This window comes from Mandrillus leucophaeus, unplaced genomic scaffold, assembly GCF_000951045.1.
Source record: "Mandrillus leucophaeus isolate KB7577 unplaced genomic scaffold, Mleu.le_1.0 Scaffold544, whole genome shotgun sequence".
In the NCBI taxonomy this organism is placed as follows: domain Eukaryota; kingdom Metazoa; phylum Chordata; class Mammalia; order Primates; family Cercopithecidae; genus Mandrillus; species Mandrillus leucophaeus.
Genome location: NW_012105853.1, coordinates 63,428 through 85,294, shown reverse-complemented (window position 1 = coordinate 85,294; position 21,867 = coordinate 63,428). Strand labels below are relative to the sequence as shown.

Below are 21,867 nucleotides of genomic sequence, written 5' to 3'. Positions count from 1 at the left end.
CATCATCGTTATTGTTCCTCAATCCACATGCCAACTGTCCTCCACCCGCTCTCTCCTCTTGCCCTCTGGAATGCAGCTGAGTTGACAGTAGAAGGCTCTCCAGCACTCCCACGAGTCCTTCCCTGACTTACCTCTCTCCTCTAAGAACCTCCACCTTTTGCTGGCTGGTATTGAGTCAAGGGAAGGACCCTGCTTTCACCCCAAACATTCTCCCCACTACTGACCACCCTGATAAAGTGGGAAGAGCCCTGCCCATCAAGGGGCTCACTGATTGTTTGGGGGCACATCTCATCCTCTCTCTGACCTCAGCTGCCTCATCTGTAGAGGGAAAGTTGATGCAAACCTCACAGTGTTGGCATGAGCACTACACAGGATCATGTAAGATAAAGAGCCCATTTCAGGCCAGACGCAGTGACTCGTGCCTGTAATACCAGTGCTTTGGGAGGCTGAGGTGGGAGGATCCCTTGAACCCAGGAGTTTCAGACCAGCCTGGACAACATAGTGAGATCTCATCGCTACAAAAAATGAAATAAATAGCTGAGTGTGGTGGCATGCACCTGCAGTCCTAGCTACTCAGAAGTCTAAGGTGGGAAGATCACTTGAGCCTGCGAGAGCAAGGCTTCAGTGAACTGTGATTTTGCCACTGCACTCCAGCCTGGGTGACAGAGCAAGACCCTGTCTCCAAAAAAAAAAAAAAAAAAAAAAAGCCAGTGGGGATAGGGTGCAGGTGGGGGCTGGAAATAGGCTCTGAGAAGCTTGTCATTGCATTTGTCTGTGTAGTGTAGAATAGCTAAACTATCCAGATATCCATCAATAAGAAATGATTAAGTGAAATACAACACATACACAGAGTAGAATACTACGCAGCCCTTAGAAAGAATGGAGCAAAGCATGGTCAGACTTCTTGGTTGCAAGCAACAGACATGCCACACCTGGCTGATATCAGAGAGACCATTTCATAACTCCAGGGTGCACCATCCACACTGGGTTCCATGTAAATACCCCCCTCCTGCTATGTTTTTTGAAACTGTGCAACTTTGAAGCTTTGCAAAGATACCAAGGAATTTATAGAAATAAGGATGAGAGGCCGGGCGCAGTGGCTTATGGCTGTAATCCCAGCACTTTGGGAGGCCGAGGCAGGCAGATCACAAGGTCAAGAGATCGAGACCATCCTGGCCAACATGGTGAAACCCCGTCTCTACTAAAAATACAAAAAGTAGCTGGGTGTGTTGGCGTGTGGCTGTAGTTCCAGCTACTCGGGAGGCTGAGGCAGGAGAATCGCTTAAACCTAGGAGGCGGAGGTTGCAGTGGGCCAAGATCACGTCCCTGCACTCCAGCCGAGAAACAGAGCGAGACTCCATCTCAAATAAAAATAAAAATAAAATAAAATAAAATAAGAAATAATGATCAGAAACCAAGAAATTCAGCCAAAGTCACTGGCAAGAATCAACTGGTCAGGATTTTTTCAGTGGCTCTCAATATCATCTCCATCGTAAATGACTTTCCAACTGTTCCTGCACCTTTGCCTTATTCTCTCAAGACTATAACCCTGAAGAAAAGGCATAGAATAATTAAACCTCAGCCATGCATTGTATTTATTAACAGACACTCATGTTTGTACATACTGTACGCCAGGCACTGTTGTAAGAATGTTAAGTAGATTGTCTCCTGATTGCTTTATTTGAATTAATCTTCACAACAATTCTATGAAGTTGGTGCTATTATTAACTTCATTTTCTGAATGATGACACTGAGACAATTTGTCCAATTTATTTGACAAATAAGCAAACCTGGGATTCTAAACCAAGCAAACTAGTTTCGGAGCACTACGCTAGCTGCCTCTATAAGCATAGGAGACATCTGGAAGGAATCACAAGAAATCATTCTGTGGTAATCTCTAGGGAATAGGATTAACGGGAGCAGGGGATCTTTTTTTCACTTGATAGGTTCTATGCTACATAGGAGTTATTTGTTTATTTATTTTTTGAGACAGTCTCACTCTGTCACCCAGGCTGAAGTACAGTGGTGCAATCTCAGCTCACTGCAACCTCCACCTCCCAGGCTCAAGCTATCCTCCCACCTCAGTCTCCTAAGCAGCTGGGACTACAGGTGCATGCCACCATGACCACCTAATATTTGTATTTTTAGCAGAGATGAGGTTTCAACACGTTGGCCAGGCTGGTCTGAAACTCCTGAGCTCAAGCAATCTGTCCACCTCGGCCTTCCAAATTGCTAGGATTATAGGCGTGAGCCACTGTGTCCGGCCTAAGTTTTATTTTAATGATGACCCTGGATGGCTTGTATGGTGAAAATATTTTTAATACAAAGGTTTTATCTATCTGATTGTTTTCGTTTGTTTTAGTCTGTGTACGTGAAGCCAAAAACCGAGCTAGCTCTGAGGAAAGGAGGGCTAGTGTGCGCAATGAGCCACCACGGAATTCTGCCAGGGTTGGAGTTGGAAGGACAATTTGTTGGGGGCCTGAGATGAGAAGGAGGAGGAGGAGGTGATTGCCGCCAGTCTTCTGCAGTTGCTCTTAAACTTGAGCCTGCATCACAGCCACCCGGAGGGCTTTTGGAAACATTGCTGGGCCCCGCTCCCAGAGCTTTGAACTAGTAGATCCAGGATGTGGCCCAAGAATGTTCATTTCTAACGTGTTCCCAGATGATGCTCATGCTGCTGGTCCAAGATCACACTCAGAACCACAGCTCTACCCTTATTGGCAGCACTGTACTTTTTTTTTCCTTTTTTAGATGGAGTTTCACTCTTGTTGCCCAGGATGGAGTGCAATGGCAAGATCTCAGCTTACTGCAACCTCTACCTCCTGGGTTGAAGCAATTCTCCTGTCTCAGCCTTCCGAGTAGCCAGGATTACAGGCGCCTGCCACCACACCTGGGTAATTTTTGTATTTTTAGTAGAGACGGGGTTTCACTGGGTTGGTCAGACTGGTCTCAAACTCCTGACCTCAGGTGATCCGCCCGCCTTAGCCTCCCAAAGTGCTGGGATTACAGGCATAAGCCACTGCGCCCAGCAGCTCTGTACAATTTACAGAGCATGTGCATGTCACCTGCTCTCATCTAGTCCTCCCCACAACCCTGAGAGAAAAGGGGGCAGGCAAGGGCAGGGCAGCCATACCTGCTGTGTTGCTAAGGGGAACGAGGGGTGCCCACTTCGCCACAGCCTGCCATGCCCCAGTTATCCGGTCCCCACCACCCCTCCACCATCAGCTCCCACCACACTACCTCACCCACTAAATGCCAGCCCACAAGACTTCTCTCCGTCCCAGAACTTCGAGCTTTGTTTACCCTCGAAGGCCCCCACATCTGCACTCTCTCCCCCTGGAACAATGGAAGGCTGACTCCTTCTCAGACCTCACTTCAAATATTGCCCCCTCAGGGAGTCTCCCTTGACCACCTCACTTAATCACCTCTCCCCTTTCCAGGTGTTCTCTATACCTGTGATGAGTGACACAGTGGCCACAAACCACATGGGGCTATTTAAATTTAAATTCTCTAAAATAGAACTTAAAATTCAGTTCCTTGGTCACATTAGCCACATTGCAAGCGTTCCACATATTGACTGCTCTGTTGGACAGTAAGGATATAGAACCTTTCCACCAACATGGAAATCCTACGGACAGCGCAGCTCTCTACCCTTACTCAATTTCATCATCTTCCCAGCAATGCTCACTAGTTGAAACCTTATTCGTTTACTTATTTGCTGCCTGCCCTCTCCTAGAACACAAGTTTCTTAAAGACAGCGTAGGACTCTTTCACCACTGAATCTCCAGTGTTTAGCACAGTACCTCACATATTCCCAAAACAGGTATTCAAGAAACATTCACTGGAATGTTGGAGCAACTGCCAAGATTCGGAATTGGAGTCCTGTAATAGGGAACAGGGGTCACTCAGATTATCTTGTTCATCTGGGAGAAAATACACCTCAACTATTATCTGAATAGTGTAGTTAGTTAGTTGTTAGTTTTTTTCCTCTATATTCTCTATTAATTTCCATCCTCATCTCAGCTGCTGGGAAGAACACACATGCCTTGGCTGCCCAGAGAGGGATGAAGAGCAGCAGTTCCATTCACCACTTCAGGAAAAAGAATCATCTTGGACCTAGGAAAGAGCAGAGCAAGGGATGAGGTGGGCTGGAGACGAGATTGTCCAGGGCAGGATGAAGAACAGAAGGAAGCAGTGGCTCATGAATCCGGGTGTTTTAAATGTGCTTGGGATACCCTAGAATGAAAAATCAGTGCCCAGCTCTGGACTGACACAGTCTGGACTTGAGTCTCTGCTCCACGGCTTATTTGCTGTGCAAATTACTTTCTGGGACTGGATTTCTTTGTCTGTAAATTAAGAAATAACAATGTATTTTTCTAATTAAGATGGTCATGGGAATTAAATGGGTTCTTCATAAGTCCTTAGAATGTCAGGCCCTTGGTATACATTCTTTTTTGTCACCTTTTCCAAAGCCCCAGGGCTGCCACTCACCTCCCATAACAAAAAAAATTGCTTCCCAGCGGTTGCTCATTATACCTCCCCTTCCAGCCTTCCCTTTTCTCTCCAGTACATGTCTCTGGACTAAAACCCTTGTGACTGAACCTGTCTTCTCTGCCCAGCCCCTGGGGACTCCTAACAAAGTTGTAATACTTGCCCTGGCATTCACATTTGCTTTCCCATTTGCTGTTTCTCAGCTTAGCTCCTCACATCTGCTAATTCAGGGCACAGGGTCTAGTACACGCCCACACTCAAGATCCTGAGACCCTAGTCTGCTCCTCTGCCTGGTGGAGGACACTGAGCCCTTGCCCAGCTCTCATGTCCATCACCAGAAGCTTTGTGTCTCCTTTCTTCCTCTGATCACTTGCACAGTGTCACCCAGGAGCTGGGACAAACAAAGATTCCTGGGCCCCACTGCAGGATGCTGCATTTTTAACAGGCCCTCAGGTGATTCATAAGTCCATGAAGTCTTGTGAGTTAGAGCCACTAACCCACAAGCCCTTGTCATGGGATGCAGCATGATCCACGTTGGGGACTGAGGGTGACTGTCTTCTCCAACCTCACCCTCCCCACATGCCCTTGAAAAGCCACTCGAGCCCTGTGCCCAGGAGCCCTCTCCTCCTTTATCGTCTGGGGAATGTCTACCCTTCCTCGCTGGTGCAGCTCACTTGCCACCTCCTCCAGGAAGCCTTCTTGGGATCCATAAAGCTGAGCTGCTCATACCCTCCTCTGTATATTTAACAGCAATTTGCTTTTCATTGTGTGATGTGGCCCAGTTTCTTCATTGGGCCTGGGGATCTGAAGCCACACCACTTCAAATGAGTGAGAGGGTGTGAAAAAAGGGCAAGTAACGGCCTGAAAAGAAGGGGAGCCTTCCTGATCATCCACTGTGCATGTTCACATTCATCAATGACTTTGCTCTTTCCTTTTAACCTATGAGGTTGGCATTGCCCACAGGCTGTTTGTTGTTGCTATTGTTTTGTTTTTTGGTTTTGTTTGTTTGTTTTTGAGACAGAGTCTCCCTCTGTCACCCAGGCTGGAGTGCAGTGCCACGATTTTGGCTCACTGCAACCTCTGTCTCCTGGGTTCAAGTGATTCTCCTGCCTCAGTCTCCTGAGTAGCTGGGATTCAGGCACAAGCCACCACACCCGGCTAATTTTTGTATTTTTAGTACAGACGGGGTTTCACCATGTTGGTCAGGCTGGTCTTGAACTCCTGACTTTGTGATCTGCCTGCCTCGACCTCCCAAAGTGCTTGGGATTACAGGTGTGAGCCACCATGCCTGGCCTGCCCACAGGTTTTACAAGAGGGAACACTGAGGCAAAAGTGTCCGTGGAGGCTGCGCTGCTGATGAATGGCAGAGTGGCTCCTGCCATTCACCTGCAATGTATCTTGGGGCTTTGCTTTGGTCTGCTCCATAAGCTTCCTGAAAAAGTTTTCTTTGAAAAAGTCCAAATTTGTCCCTAATAACTGAAGGGTAGAAATGTGAAATGGGCCTACTCTGGGATCAAGACCATCTGGGTTCAAACCCTAACTTGGAAGCTCTGGGCCTTGGGCAACTAACTGGCCTCTTTCAAGTTCGTTTTTCCTCCTGTAGGTTGAAAGGTTTCAACAAGACAATGCAGATGAAAGGCACAGCCTGGCCCCCAGCATGCGGGCCAGTGTGGTAATTGATAGTTTTCTCTCCTGTTTCACTATCCTAGGTCCAAAGAGCCAGAAGAGGAGACTGCCCTTGGAGACAGCAGCTGTGCCAGCTGCAGAAATGGTGAGAGCTGTGAGCTAGAATAGAAGAAGAGAAAGGCCAAAAACCACGGAGAAACAGAGCCAGACAGCACAGAGGTGAAATTCAGAAAGGGAGTCCAGCACTTCGCTGAAGTTACAGGCCCTTCCTGCCCTGCACTTTCCCACCCAAGGCCATGTCTAGTTCATGCTATTAAGTCTAAGTAACAGCTTCAGAAGTGGCATCTCTGCCAACCACTAGGGAAGATATTGTCCTTTTTTTAATGATTCAAACTCTCCAGGGAACCAAGGGGGCTGAGGGCGCTAAGTTCCCTCCACACAGCTGGGCTCAGGACTCCCCCAATATGTATGTGCTTTGTTTCTGATTTTAATCGGCTCTGAAAGTCACATAAACCCCTGCTTGCCTGAGCACCAAGAGACCCAGGCCCGGGGGTCTTTCTTTGGGCTCAGTGCCTTCTGCATCTAAGCTTTCTTGGCAGTTTTACTCTCCTCACACTGTTTCTTGGGTTCTCACTTTCTGTTCTTGGGTTAGTGGATGTTTGTTTTCCTGAATTCATAAGTCCTTTGTAAGTCTTCTATCCCATGACGTAAGATGGGGGTATAAACAAAGAAGCAAGGGCTAGATGACCTTATGTGGGGCATGGTTAGGGAACAGGAATTCCATTATATCCAGCAGGGTAAAGGGGGTAGGAGGAAAAGGAAAAGGTTCCCAAGACAGGGAACCAGCACCTGTCAACACCAATACACACCTGGTAAGTAGCAGGGCTGGTCTTCAAATCCAGGACTATGGGGCCAATGCATGGGAACAGAAGCAGCTTGTAGACTTTGGCGGTGGGGCTGCCAGAGTGGGGGAATTAAAGAAGGACAGGCTCTGCAGCCCAAGTGCCAGATGCCAAAGGCCTGCAAAGGCTCTAGGACCCAGTTCCAAATCAGAGCTCCAGGCACCATCCAGTGGCCACTAGTGAGATTGCAGGAGAAAAGAACATGAGAAAAGAATCCCCAGAGAAGCCAGTGCCGGCCACCTCCAGGGAGGAGGAAGAGAAGGAGCCTGGCCTTTGCTCTCAGTGCCCCCTATCAGTTGACTACCCTGCTCCAGTTTGACCTCCCCACCAGGTTTCTTCCTGGTGCAACTGATGTTTTCTCTCTATGTGATCTTGGGCAGGCAACTCTGGCCTCTAGGCCTCAGTTTCCCCAACTGTAAAATGAATGATAAGGCAAGGTGAGGTCACATGCCAAGTCCATAGGTCTTTAGCTCATCTGATCCTCATGACCAAGTAAGATGATCATTCCCATCTCCCCATACTCCAGACCCTCCTGAGCACACGTAGTTCGTGCTTCACTCACCTGTAAAGTCCTCCATGGCCTCCTGCAGAAATTCCAGCCACCATTTAAGGATCACCTCTCCAGGATTTCTCCCTCCTCTCATCTGAAGTTCCTTTTTTCTGCTACAGGTGTAGTCAGGTGGACCTCAGCCCTTCTAGCCAGGAGCTCCCTCAGCTCAAGAGTTTTTCTCAATCGTCAGTTTCTCCCTCTTCACCAAGCCTAGCAAGGTGCCCGGCACAGAGTGCTTAAGAGCAGTTGCTCTGAAGTCAGTCAGCCTGGCTTCAAGCCTCATGTGGTAGGCAGAATGGCCTTCCCTGCAAAGATGTCCACGTTTTAATCCCTGGAACCTGTGATTTCACCTCTCATGACAAAAGGGACTTTGCTGATGTGGTTAAGATAGAGAGCTTAAGGCCGGGCACGGTGGCTCACGCCTGTAATCCCAGCACTTTGGGAGGCTGAGGCAGGCGCATCACCTGAGATCGGAAGTTCAAGACCAGCCTGACCAACATGGAGAAACTCTGTCTCTACTAAAAATACAAAAAATTACCTGGGAGTGTTGGCGCATGCCTGTAATCCCAGCTACTCAGGAGGCTGAGGCAGGAGAATCGCTTGAACTGGGGAGGCAGAGGTTGCAGTGAGCTGAGATCGCGCCATTGCACTCCAGCCATCTGGGCAACAAGAGCAAAAGCTCCATCTCAAAAAAAAAAAAAAAAAATAGCTTGAGATGGTACGATTATCTTTGATTATCAAGGTCATGCCAATACAGTCAGAAGGGTCTTTATTAGACAGAGACAGGAAGCTCAGAGTCAGAGAGAGATGTACTGATGGAAACTGAGGCTGAAGTGATGTAGGGCCATTACCCAAGGAATTCAGGTAGGCTCTAGAAGCTGGAAAAAGCCAGGAAACAAAAGCCTCCAGAAGGAATAAACCCTTGCCAATATATCTTAGACTTCTGACTTAAAAACTGTAAGGTAATAAATGTGTGCTGTTAGCCACGCAATTTGTGGTAACTTATTAGAGCAGCCACAGGAAACATCCTGGTTCAGCTTCGTACTGGTTATTTTACTGTTGGAAACTTAACCTTTCTATGCCTCGGTGTCATCTGTAAAATGGGGATGATAAAGGCAATAATTCTTATTTCCCAAGGTGGTTGCAAGTATAAAATGAAAATACCCGCAAATCAGTTACAATAACGCCCAACACTAAATATGTTAGCTGTTACTATAAGAATAGTTAACAGCTACCATTAATTGAGGGCCTGATAGGTACCAGGCACAATGTCACATGCCTTAGAAGAATGTCCTTGATTCTCCCCATCACCCTTGGGGGTAAAAATTTCAATCTCCACTTTGCAGATGAGGAAACAAACACAAAATAATTTTCCCCAAATCACTCTAGGACTGGAAGCATTTTAAACTTCGTGGTTTCTTGCATGCACCTGGGAAATGGTACTGGTTTGTGTTCTTTGCTGATAGAGCTGTTTTGGGAGGGGTTGGCAGGGTGACAGAAGGAAGGCCACAGGCTGGGCAGACAGGGGTCCTGATACCTCCTTCTCTTCCTACCTAGTACAGGAGGGAGTTAAAATCGGGCAAAGCTCATCTATCCACTCCCACGCCATCCATTTAGGGGTTCAATTACTGCCTCTCACTTTCCCACCAATGCCACCCCCACCCCGCACCCCTACCAGCACACAGTCCTAGCAGCTTTTGAGCCAGATTTGGGGGCACGATGGGATAGGCCTGGCCGGAGAGCGAAGCGTTCAATCCGCTGGGGAATGGGATGGCGCAGGCTTGCTCAGACCCCAAGGATTCCTGTTGAGCCCCCTCCCTTCCTGCAGCCTGCATAAGGAGCCATCTGTTCTCGGCTGAATAAACAAGCAGGGGGAAGAAGCAGCGCCGCGTCTCCTGCCCCCAAGCCCGACCCCCTCACAATGCGCCTTTCTCCAAGGAGACGCCGCCCGGGCGCCGCCAGAGTGCGCTCCGTCTGGCTTCCCCTCCCCCTGGCGGCGCAGCAAGCCCCAAAAACGAACCCTGTGGAAATCAGATTTTTTTCTTTTTCTTTTTTTTTTTTAAGAAAACAAATAAATCCAACAAAGAACTGAGCGCAGCACGCGGCGAGGGCATGCCGGTCTAGCACGTGCCCCTTCCGCCACCACCCGCTATCCCCCTGGCCCAGCAGTCCGCCTAATGGTCCGGGCGAGGCCAGCTCAGCTCAGTGTCGGAAGCCCGCCAGCGCCTCCGCCCCGACAGCCCAAGTGCGACGGGCCCAGGTTCTGTCTGGCCCCGGCGCACTGTCCATGGTGCCGCGCCCCAGCCTGAGTCTGGGCCGCCCGTGGCCCTCACTTCTGGTTGGCCAGCTGGTTCTCCAGATGCTCCAGGCGCGCCGTCAGCTGGGCCAGTGAGCGGTTAAGGAGGCCGTTGGGGTTCGCCGAGGTCCCCTCACTTTCCCTCCAGCCCGCGCCACCAGCCCCAAAGGATATGGTTCAGCGTCAGGCTCTCGAGCGCCCCCAGAGTGCGGCCCTGGAACTCCACGAGGCTTTCGCATTCGCATGGGCTCCGAAGCTCTGTCCCTGCGCTGATGCCCTCCTCTGTAAGCCGGGCACAGAGGGTCAGGGGGATGAGAAATTGCGCTAGCTTTGGCCCTCTGATTTCCCTGCACTGGGCCTATGGTTGAGTATATGGGCTTTGGATTCAGAGAGACCTGGGCTAAGTCCCAAGCTAAGTAGCTGTGAGATACTGAAAAACTCATTAACCTTTCTAAGCTCAGTTTCCTCATCTATAAAATGGATATAATGAAAGAATGTATGCATTAGTGGCTTCGATGATTCATTCACTTGTGTATGTGTGTGTGTGTGCGCGCGCGCGCGTGCGCGCACGCGAAACTTACAAGACTCTTTATCAAATCTTAATGCTCATTGTAATCATCAGGAGAGCTTGTTAAAATATAGATTCTGATTCAGAATGGAGAAGGAGCTCAGAAGGTACATTTCTAACAAGCTCCCAAATGATGCTGACGCTCCTGGTCTGCGGACCACACTTTGAGTAGCACTCTCCAAATAAAATTTTATGCAACGATGAAAGTGTTCTACACCCGCCCTGTCCAAAGCAGTAGCCACAAGCTACATGTGGCTGTTTAACACTTTAAATGTGACTGGTGCTACTAAAGGACTAAAATGTATTTTATTTTAATCAATTGTAATTAAATAGATACTGCCTACCTTTGTGAAAAAGCACAGATCTAGAACACTGCCTTGTTCAAGTAAATACTTTACAGCAGGGGTCCCCAACCCCCAGGCCATGGACCAGTACCAGCACATTACATGGACCAGTACCAGTCCATGGCCTGTTAGGAACTGGGTCATATAGCAGGATGCGAGCAGCCAGCAGGCAAGGGAGCTTCATCTGTATTTATAGCCACTCCTCATCACTCCTATTACAACCTGAGCTCCTCTCCTGTCAGATCAATGGCATTGTTAGATTCTCATGGGAGCACAAACCCTATTGTAAGCTGTGCATGTGAGGGATCTAGTGCATGCAGCCTTCTTATGGAAATCTAATGCCTGATGATCTGTTTATTACATGATTGTATATTACAAAGTAATAATGGAAATAAAGTGCACAATAAATGTAATGTGCTTGAATCATCCCAAAACCATCTTCCCCACCACATCATGGAAAAATTGTCTTCCACAAAACCACTCTCTGGTGCCAGAAAGATCGTGAACCACTGCTTTATAGTGTATTTCAACTAGACAAGTGATTCTCAAAGTGTGGTCCTTGGACCAGCAGCATCAGCATCGTGTAGGAATTTATCAAAAACGCAAATTACCAGACAACACCCCAGACTTACTGAATTAGAAAATCTAGAATTGAAGCCCAGCAATTTGTGTTTGTTTTTGTTTTGTTTTTTGAGCTCTGTCACCCAGGCTGGAGTGCAGTGGCGCAATCTCAGCTCTCTGCAACCTCCACCTCCTGGGTTCAAGTGATTCTCCTGCCTCAGACTCCCGAGTAGCTGAGATTACAGGCGCGTGCCACCATGCTCTGCTAATTTTTTGTATTTTTAGTAGAGACAGGTTTCACTGTATTTGCTAGAATGGTCTTGATCTCCTGACCTCGTGATCCACCCACCTCGGCCTCCCAAAGTGCTGGGATTACAGCCGTCAGTCATCATACCCAGCCGCAATTTGTTTTTAAAGGCCCACCAGGTGATTCTGGTGTGACCTAATCTTTAGGAACCACTGACCCTGATCCAACTCTATCTCCCCACACATCAACATCTTGGGGGTTGGGCAGGAGGTCTTACAATTAAAATTGGCACATGTTTTTTCTTAGCAGTACATAAAATAGTGGTGAATCTTAAAATGAATGGTATCTTAGATTCACTGAAATTCTATAAGCATGTGTCATTGTTAAGATTACAGGGAGGCTGAGCGCAGTGGCTCACACCTGTAATCCCAGCACTTTGGGAGACCGAGGCGGGTGGATTATGAGATCAGGAGATCGAGACCATCCTGGCTAACACAGTGAAACCCTGTCTCTACTAAAAATACAAAAAATTAGCTGGGTGTGGTGGCACGCGCCTGTAGTCCCAGCTACTCGAGAGGCTGAGGCAGGAGAATCTCTTGAACCTGGGAGGCGGAGGTTGCAGTAAGCCGAGATCGCACCACTGCACTCCAGCCTGGGCAACAGAATGAGACTTCATCTCAAAAGAAAAAAAAAAAAAAGAGAGAGAGAGAGAGATTACAGGGAATAACGCAGAAAAAAAAAGCTACAACAAAAGTACCTTAGGAAAAAAAGAAAAAGGATTACAGGTAGTGAAATAATAAACACAATGCCTGCCATTTAACCTTTGAAAACACTGCTGTAATGATTTAAAAGTTGTGTCTTCATCTTAGTCTTATATGTACTATGAACAAACTGCTGTAAGTCTTGTTATTGATAACAATCCACAAAGACCCCTAACTTCAGAGATAGAGAAACAAGGGGTTGGAGACAGGGAACAGTCATACCACCAATTGGTAAAGAGCTTCGACCACAGAACCCAGACTTCTCTTAGAACTCAAGAGCTACAGGTAACCTTGGACAGCTAGTGCCTCCCCTGTTACAGAAAAGTTAAGGTAGGTGTGGGGGTAACTGACTTGTCCAAAGTCACACTGCAGGGCCTGTAAGAGTCAGCACAGGAAGAGCTCTGAAAGAGCCCCTAATCTGAAAGAGCCACAATAATTAGAATTAGCTGGGAGGCGGGAAGGGAGGAGAGTTGGGGAAAGGAGTGTGTGTGTATATTTGTATATGTATATACATGCACGTGCGTGTGTGCGCACACATACACACATATATATTATATAATACAGCACATATAGCATATTATATATACTTTTTTTTTTTGAGACAGGGTCTCACTGTGTCACCAGGCTGGAGTGCAGTGGTGCAATCTCAGCTCACTGCAACCTCCACCTCCCAGGTTCAAGCAATTCTCCTGCCTCAGTTCCCGCCACCTTGCCCAGCTAATTTTTGTATTTTTTGGTAAAGACAGGGTTTCACCATGCTGCCAAGGATGGTCTCGAACTCCTGATCTCAAGTGATCCACCTGCCTCGGCCTCCCAGAGTGCTGGGATTACAGGCATGAGCCACTGCGCCAAGCTCCACTACATATATTTAAAAAAAAAAAAAAAAAGACAGATTCTCCAGACCCAGACCAGCCCTACTTCGTCTGTTTCTGGAGCTGGAGCCCGATAAACTGGAAGAAGAATCACATCTTAAGCCTGGGTTAGTGTCTAAAGTCTCTAGAGTAAAAGTTACCCTGGAGACATTCCCTATATCACCTAGAGCACAGTACACAGGACTCAAGAGCCCCCTTCTCCTCCACAAGTAGAGTTAGTCTCCTTTTCCTCAGCTGAGCACCAGACGATGAAGTAGAGGGATTGCACTTATGAGGTATGCTGTCCACATAAAAAAAAAAAAAAAGAAAAAGAAAAGAAAAGAAAAAAACATGCCTTTGCATACTTAAAATATACCCAGTCCTGCCACTTTGCCAAGTTCATAGGGTTGAATTCTAACAAGTTCAGGGGATATATGCTGTGACTCCACTTACAAATGCTGTCTGCTGTGCCTTCAAAAAAAATTCCCAAATTATTCTGAACCTCCACTGATTTGGGGGACTGGTAGCCTAGTCTAGGATTTCTTAGACTTTAATATGCTTACAAATCACCTGAGAATCTTGTCGAAGTGCAAATTCTGATTCATTCGGTCTGGAGAGCACCAGAAACGCCTCAGTTCTAAGAAGCTACTGGGTGACCGCCCTGCCGCTGGCCTGCGGACCACATCTGGAGTAGCAAAGCTCTGTCTAGTAAGCCTAACCTCTGGCTATAACTACAGAGGAGGTAGGGATTGAATAGGAAGGGGAGATATCAGAGGGCGGGCAATGAGAGACAGGAGGAGCCCCGAGAGAGATGCGCTCACCTGGGCAGATGCTGCCTCTGAGGTTCTGCAGCAGGGGCGTCATGGTGCCGAAGTCGGGGGCGTAGGACACGTGCAGTTCAGCTGGCTCCGAGGCGATCTCACGCAGCTCCGCCTCCACCGCCTTGCCCACGCCCACGGCATACATGACGATGCCTACAGGGCCAGGGACTCAGAGGGTGCCCTAGGCCTCGGGAAAGCTGCCTGCCCGCGTCTGACCCAACCCCAGCCCACTGTGTCCCATGCCAAGCCCACCTTCCTCCTTGGCACGCGCTGCCCACACCGAGATGTCATCCTGGGAGCGGCCATCTGTGAAGACCAGGCCAACGCGAGGCACGTTGAGGGCACGGGGCCGCGCACCCTGTGCCTCTGAGAAGCTGTGCTCCACCATGTGCCGCAACGCCAGCCCTGTCATGGTGCCGCGTTCCATGTACTCCACAGCCAGGACCGCCTGCTTCACCTCGGCTGCGGTGCCGTAGCGACCCAGAGGGAACTCGGTGCGCACGCGGCTCGAGAACTGCACCAGTCCCACGCGCGTGCCCTCGGGGGACACGTCTAGGAAGTCCACAATCTGGTTCACGAAGCGCTTCACCAGCTCGAAGTTTTGTGGACGCACGCTCTTGGAGCCGTCAACCAGCAGAACAAGGTCCACGTGGCCTTCCCGGCACCCTGCACAGCCAGAAGAGCTTGAATTGAGGGACCATATTCTTGATTGGCAGCAGCTGTCTATCCATCTAGTCGTTCATTCGCAAACATTTATTATATAACAGATAACATTTCCTGAGTCCTTCCTGTGCCAGGCAGTGTGCTAAATAATAATAATTATCAACATTATCATCATCATCATCGCCCTTGACATTTATTCAGTGCTTAGAACAAACCAGACACTCTGCTAAAAGCATCTTTTTAACAACAATCATAATGACCACAATAACTACCATTTATTGATCATCTACTATGTATCAGGCACACTTCTAAGCATGTACCAGTATTAACAATAATAATAACAAAACCATTATTTACCGACAGCTTACGATGTGCCAGGTACTGGGTGAAGTGCTTATATATATTCTCAATTCTCCCAATAAGCTTGAGTATTGTCCCCATTTTCTATAACCTGAGGTTCTGATGGATAAAGTGATTGCCCCCGATTTCATAGCTAGTACTGACTAAGCCAAGACATGAAGCCAGGTCCGTCTGACTCCAAAACCCATGCTCCTGAATGACTCTACAATGTCACCTCCCCTATTCCGAGCCAGGGAATCTGCTAGGACCAAAATGTGGTGTGTGTTGGCGTGGGGAGGTTTTGAAACGTTTTGAAAGAATTAAAACATAATCCTGATCCATGAGGACAGAGCAGAGCAAGTCAGACACGCCATATGCTCTGGTCAAGGAAAGTGCTAGAAGAGAAGAGCATTCAGGGACCCCGAGGTAGGAATAGTGCATTCTTCCTGGAGTTGTTAAGGAAGGCTGCATGGAAGTGATGGCATTCTATCTGATTTTTGTTATAAACTGAATGAGTGTGTTTTCCAAAATCCATTGGTTGAAACCCTATGTTTTAATTTTAGTCTTGGGAGGTGAGATCTGTGGAGGTAATTAGGATTAGATGAGGACATGAGGGTACAGCGCTCATGAGTAAAATTACTGTCCTTATAAGAATCTGAAGAGGTCAGGCTTGGTGGCTCCCAGGACTTTGGGAGGCCGAGGCAGGCAGATCGCTTGAGGTTATGAGTTTGAGACCAGCCTGGCTGAGATGGCAAAACCCCATCTCCACTAAAAACACAAAAATTAACCAAGCATGGTGGTATGCACCTGTAGTCTTAGCTACTCTGGAGGCTGAAACAGGAGAATCGGTTGAGCCCCAGAGGCGGAGGTTGCAGTGAGCCGAGATTGTGCCACTGCACTCCAGCCTGAGAAACAGAGGGAGACTCAGTCTCAAAAAAAAAAAAAAAAGAGTCTGAAGAGGGCTTGCTTCCTGTCTTCGCCATGTGAGGACACAGCAAGAAGACTGGTGTGTGTGTGTGTGTGTGTGTGTGTGTGCGTGTGTTGGCATGGGGAGGCTTTGAAAGGCGTGCCATCTAAAAATCAGAAAACAGGCTTTCATTAGACGCCATATCTGCCGGCACCGTGGTCTTGGATTCCTCAGCCTCCAGAATTGTGAAAAATAAATGTTGTTTAAGCCACCTAGTCTATGGTACTTTGATATAGCAGCCTGAATGAACCAAGACAGTCTTGAAAGATCAGTAGGAGTTTGTCAAAGCAGTAAGGGACAGTCTAGAAGGTGGGATGCAGCATGTGCAGAGGCTTGGGATCTAGGGAGTTCCTGACACATCCAGGGAGTGGCAGGCCAGTAAGACTGAAATGTTCAAGTGTGGCAGGAGATGGGCAGATGGAGTTGGCTGAAGCTAGATCGTGATGACCTAAGGCAGTGGTTTCAAAATTTTTTATCACAGCCCACAGTAAAAATAATAATAATGATAATACATCATGAGACATTTCACATAGAACTAAAGTTTCAGAAATAATATAACTCTACAGGCAGTAAACTCTATATTGTCTTCCATTCTTTATTTTTTTAATGTTGGTTGTAACCCAGAGATTTGATTTCATTATTCATTAATGTGGTTCTGCTCACCATTTGAAACACTTAGGGGTAAGTCATTTGATCTTTCTTCTGTAGGCATTGGCGAGCCATATAAGGCTTGTGCACGAAGGAAGAATGTAATCTAGTATGTATTTTTTAAATTAACATTGACAGCAGAATAGAGGATTGTAGAAAAGAGATGGAGGCAGGGAATGGCATACCCTCCAATGTCACCCCCACCACACACACACATTCACACCACAGCCTAAGGGCCACAGCAAGGGCAAAGTCAAGGACACTCTGAATGTGGGCAACGGGGCAGAAGCCAATAGAACGCCCTCCCACCCGTTACTCACGGTCGCAGCTCTTGCCATCTGCCTGAAGTTGCCGCCCCTCGGGGCACAGGCAGCGGTAGGAGAGGCCCTCGCTCACACACTGGAACTCACAGCCATGGTCCACGCCATTGCAAAGGTCCCGGACTGAAAGGAGAGACAGGTCAGGATGAGTCAGGATGGACCCCACCAGCTAAGATCTCTTACCCCTCCCACAAATGTAGGAGAGGCCGTCTCACCCTGACAGCTCCTCCCATCGGGCTGCAAGTCATGGCCCTCTCTGCAGTGGCACCGTGGCCCACCAGAGGTGCTAACACACTCATGCTGACAGCTATGGTTGCCAAAGCTGCAGTAGTCAATGGCTGGCAGGAGGGAAGAAACAGCAAGATGTTGCCTCTGATTGGAGCCCTCGGAGGCCACAGTCCAGGGTGTGGTGGGAGGGCGGGGGTGTTGCTCACCCCTGCAGCTCCTCTGGTCCTGCTGGAGTACAAAGCCAACTTGGCAGCGACAGAAATAGGAGCCCGGGGAATTGACGCAGTGGTGCTCACATCCATGGGTTCCTTCAGCACACAGGTCAATGGCTGAGGAAGAGATGGGGTCAGTCTATGCCCAGGGCTGCCCTTCTCAGCTCTGGTAGCACAACCACCTGAGGAAATTTGTAAGAATACCTATACCTGGGCCCCAACCCCAATAATCCTGACCTAATTAGTCAGGGCCCCTGTCCTCAAGATGCTCTCTGACTTACAGAGGACAGGTTTGGCCACTTTACCTGTCTGAGCCTCCATTTTTCTATTTGCAAAATGGGAATATAATGGAAAAGAATGATTGCTATTCACAGCTTCCTTCTGTGCAAGTTGGGGAACTATTGCCCTGTTGAGCATCTTGATGGTCTGGACAGGTAAAGATGGCCAAGAGCTGGACTGGAGACATGATAATTACCCTGTATAAAAAAGTGAGTATTTGGGGTTCCTGGAAAGGAGATGAGAGTGGAGAGAGAGAGAGAGAAAAAAAAAAAAAAAAAAGAACAAGAGAGCCAGTATGAAGATGAGTAACTCTGTGGGTTGAGGCTGCCCGTGAAAAATCCCTTGTACTGGGCTGACTGAGGACTTTTAGAAACAAAGCTGTCTAATATTCAATTATAATGAGTTTTTCTGTGTGTGTGTGTGTGTGTGTGTGTGCGCGCTATGAGTTACTTAGCACATACACACTTGTGTGTGCCCCTGCATACAAGTATGTAAACCAAAGAAGAGGTTGATGAACACGCATGGAACAAGAACAGCATGTGCAGGGTTGAGAAATGAGAGAGGATCCATAAATCAAATGAATTTAGCAGAGGCTCACAGCAAGAGGTGACCACCAGAACGTAAGCACTTGGGGGATTTTCAGAGGTCTTGGAGAGGGATTTGAATGTTAAACAGTCATCAAATCAGAGTTCAAGCCAACTTTTAGTTTCTAGAAACAAGAAGACCCTGGCTGACATCTGGGTTATCAGGATTACATGATTTCTTTTCCCAGGTTGTTGTGAGGCTGAGAGATAATAATGTGTGTAATGCTCCTAGCACAATGTCTAATACTAACTTGGCACTCAGTAAAAAACCCAATTGCATAAGCAAGGTATTCTGTGCCATAGCTTTTCAGAAGACAAAAATGAAGAACCAGCTCAGACCTGTAATCCCAGCACTTTGAGAAGCCAAGGCGGGAGGATCTCTTGAGCCCAGGAGTGTGAGACCAGCCTGGGCAACATAGCAAGACCCTATCTCTTAAAAGAGAGAGAATCTTGAAAGATTTTCAAGGGCAGAGGGGAGCAGCAAGGGCAGCTCAGGTAAGCAGCACACAAAGAGCTAACGGGCGGCATGAGTGGGGAGTCCCACCTAACTAAAGACCCCCCAACAGTATCTAAGAAGAGAAACTGTAAGGACGTGCCTGTAAGAAGACAGAAACGGCCGGGCGCGGTGGCTCATGCCTGTAATCCCAGTACTTTGAGAGGCCAAGGTGGGCAGATTACTTGAGGTCAGGAGTTCGAGATCAGCCTGGCCAACATGGTGAAACCCTGTCTCTACCAAAAATACAAAAAATAGCTGGGTGTGGTGGTGGGTGCCTGTGATCCCAGCTACTTGGGAGGCTGAGGTACAAGAATCGCTTGAACCCAGGAGGCAGAGGTTGCAGTGGGCCAAGATCACACCATTGCACTCTAGCTTGGGCAACAGAGCAAGACTCTGTCTCAAAAAGGAAAGGAGAGAAGAGGAGAGGAGAGAAGAGGACAACAGAAACAAGTTTGGGAGGAGAATTGGAGACTGGTCTGAAAACAGCGAGAAAGAGGGCAGAAAGCACACTGAACTGTGGGCTCCCATCAGGGACTTGTGTGAACCCAAGCAATACCTTTCTTTCTTAGGTCTGTAAAGCGATGGATGTGTGCTTTTACTGCCAAAGGCCCTTCCAGACTCATTGGTCTGATGTTGGGGCAATGGAGATTTAAAGAAAGTTCAGGAGCAGTGACATTGCAGGACAGGGGTAGCTCTCACCCAAACAGCTCTTGTTATCTGCTGCTAGCTTGTAGCCCGGGTTGCAGGTGCAGTGGAACGTGCCTGGGGCATTGACACATTGGTGCTGGCAACCATGTCCCGGCTCAGCACACTGGTCCTTCCCTGAGGACACACAGGACTAGAATCAGCAGGAAACAGATGGGCAGAAGTCTCCAACAAGAGAGAGCTGGATGGGGATGGGGTCAGAGGCAGGCATCACCTTCAAATGGCTTTCAGAAGTAAATAACTAATTTGAGAGAGGCCATACCAAATGGGAGGGCTTAGGGAAATAATAAGGCTTAAGGAGCCCCTGTGAGTAGGCTCAGAAGAGGAGGCACCCAATTAGACATGTCAGTGGGCTAAGACAGGACTACGCAGGGGCAGGAGTGGGTAGGAGGTGGAGAGGTGTTAAATCGAGATGGGCGGAATAAACTCAAAACGTGACTGGAACAGCTCTTGTAGCATTTGTGGGAGGAGCTAAGATGATAACGGAAGAAGCCATCCCCATGTGGGAGGGCCACGACTCTTTGGAGCAGCTCATCTCTCTTAGCTTTGAGAATCACTGGTTCCTTGTGTGCAGGGGATTGGTGCTGGAGTTTGACATTAAGCCTGTGGTAAGCTGTGGTGGGCAGGGCAAGAAACTATAGTTTGCTCCTTGTTGATGGAGCCTGAGCAGAAGTGGTCAGCGCTGAAATCTGACACAGCCTGCGGTAGGTCAGAGCAGCTCTAACTGGAAAGCGCGGGGCCACCCCACGGGATGGGATTTACTGTGGTGGGAAAGGAATCCAAGCATTTGGATTAAGAGTTCGAGCTTCACTCCAGCACCCTCCTAACTCACCACACAGCCGGCTCTGGAACTGCAGGCCGAACTCCTGGATGAGGTCGAAGGACTCTACGAGGAAGACGTGCTCGTCTAGCGGGGGCGATGCCATGGCGCGCAGGGAGCCCACGTCCGCGCGCTGCACCCCCACCGCGTAAATTTCAATGCCGCGGGCGCGGGCCTGTGCCGCCACCTCGGCCACGCGGTCCTGGGGCCGCCCGTCTGTCACGATGACAGCGACGCGCGGCACACGCTCCTCTGGCGGGCGCGCGCCCTCGGCCACGCTGAAGGCCACGTTCATGGCGTACTGGATTGCCAGTCCCGTCATGGTGCCTTGCGCCAGCGGCACCAGGTCACGGATGGCGCGTTCCATATCCTCGCGGCGCGAGAACGCACGGAGAGGGAAGACGCTCTGCACTTGACTCGAATACTGGATCACGCCAACGCGCGTGGCGTTGGGACCCACGTTCAGGCCTCGGAGGAGGCCCACGAGGAACTGCCGCATGGTCTCGAATTCGAAAGGGCGCACGCTGCGGGAGCTGTCAATCACGAACACCAGATCCAGGGGCCCAGTGTGACACCTGGGACCTGCGGGGAGATCAGTGAGGACTCTCCTAGGTCAGCAAAGCCTCACCTCCGAGGAGAACCCCAGGGAAACCCAGAGGAAATACTGCTATGCCGGCATAACAGCGCCCAGCACAGCAAACGCAGATTAGATAGATGCACTCACTCGGCATGTGCCTAGTACCTGGGCTAGGAGATTTCACAAATTCCCTCATCTTACAGCTCTGAGGGCTATTCTGAGGAGGTATTACCCATTGACGAGGGGGCAAGGAAGCGTCGCAAACTCAAAGCCTGCAGGGACCAGGCAGGGAACATGGATGAACTGGTTGGGTTAGGACGGTGGAGACCCAAAGGGCCCCTATCACTCCTAATTGGGCAGGAAGCTCCATCCAAATGCTGCCATGCGCCTGCAAACTGGATGTTAGCAGATTCCTGGATTTTTCAAGAGAAGTACTAAACAGGGATTTTTATGTAAAATTTCCTGGTTTTTTCATGTTTTCAAATAATTTTTCCAAATTAAAAACCCAATGGGCAGTTACTGCATGTGCCCAAAACTAAGCCACATCCTACAGATGAAGAAACTGGGGCCCAGAAAGTTGAAGTGGGAAACTCAAACCCAGTCCCATATGTTGCAAAGCCCTTGCTTCCCTCTCCCCAGCAGGAGGAGCTGGCTGCAGAAGAAGGACCTGCTTCCGCTCCCCTCCTCCCACTGGTGAGGTCTGGGCCCCAGTTCACCTGCCAACTGGAGCTGGCTTTCCCAGGGCTGAAGAAGAAACAGCAACACCAGCCAGCAAAGAAGGCCTCTCATGGCGCTTGGGGACAGAGAATGGAGCTGTCAGAGCCTGGAGGGAGGAAGGAAAACAGAAAAGAAACATTATTTACAGAGCTCTTATTCTGGGTGATAGGCACTTGGAGCAGGAAGAGAGTTAGGGGTTTATTTTACTAATCTCTCTATTTTTGTGCATGTTTGAAATGTTTCAGAATTTAAAAATTCTCATCACAGTGGAATTGGTGGGAAACACAAGAGATT

General features: G+C 48.7%; 1 protein-coding gene across 4 annotated transcripts in view; it reads right to left on the bottom strand.

The window, feature by feature from the left end:
- Window positions 1–9,589: 9,589 nt before the first annotated feature.
- The window catches only part of MATN4 (matrilin 4), a 15,259-nt gene continuing 2,981 nt past the window's right edge, over window positions 9,590–21,867 (bottom strand). Inside the window, exons 3-11 of one of the 4 annotated variants that reach the window (XM_011997598.1) lie at window positions 21,573–21,679; window positions 20,292–20,861; window positions 17,390–17,512; window positions 17,171–17,293; window positions 16,956–17,078; window positions 14,271–14,684; window positions 14,019–14,171; window positions 10,040–10,147; window positions 9,590–9,957 (exon numbers count right to left, since the gene is read on the bottom strand). In XM_011997598.1, the coding sequence (XP_011852988.1) occupies window positions 9,899–9,957; window positions 10,040–10,147; window positions 14,019–14,171; window positions 14,271–14,684; window positions 16,956–17,078; window positions 17,171–17,293; window positions 17,390–17,512; window positions 20,292–20,861; window positions 21,573–21,645 (1,746 nt within the window). In that variant the 5' untranslated portion in view covers window positions 21,646–21,679 and the 3' untranslated portion in view covers window positions 9,590–9,898. Of the gene's footprint in view, window positions 9,958–10,039; window positions 10,148–14,018; window positions 14,172–14,270; window positions 14,685–16,955; window positions 17,079–17,170; window positions 17,294–17,389; window positions 17,513–20,291; window positions 20,862–21,572; window positions 21,680–21,867 lie in introns of those variants that run through there. The other 3 variants (XM_011997600.1, XM_011997599.1, XM_011997601.1) reach the window with 3 other exon arrangements.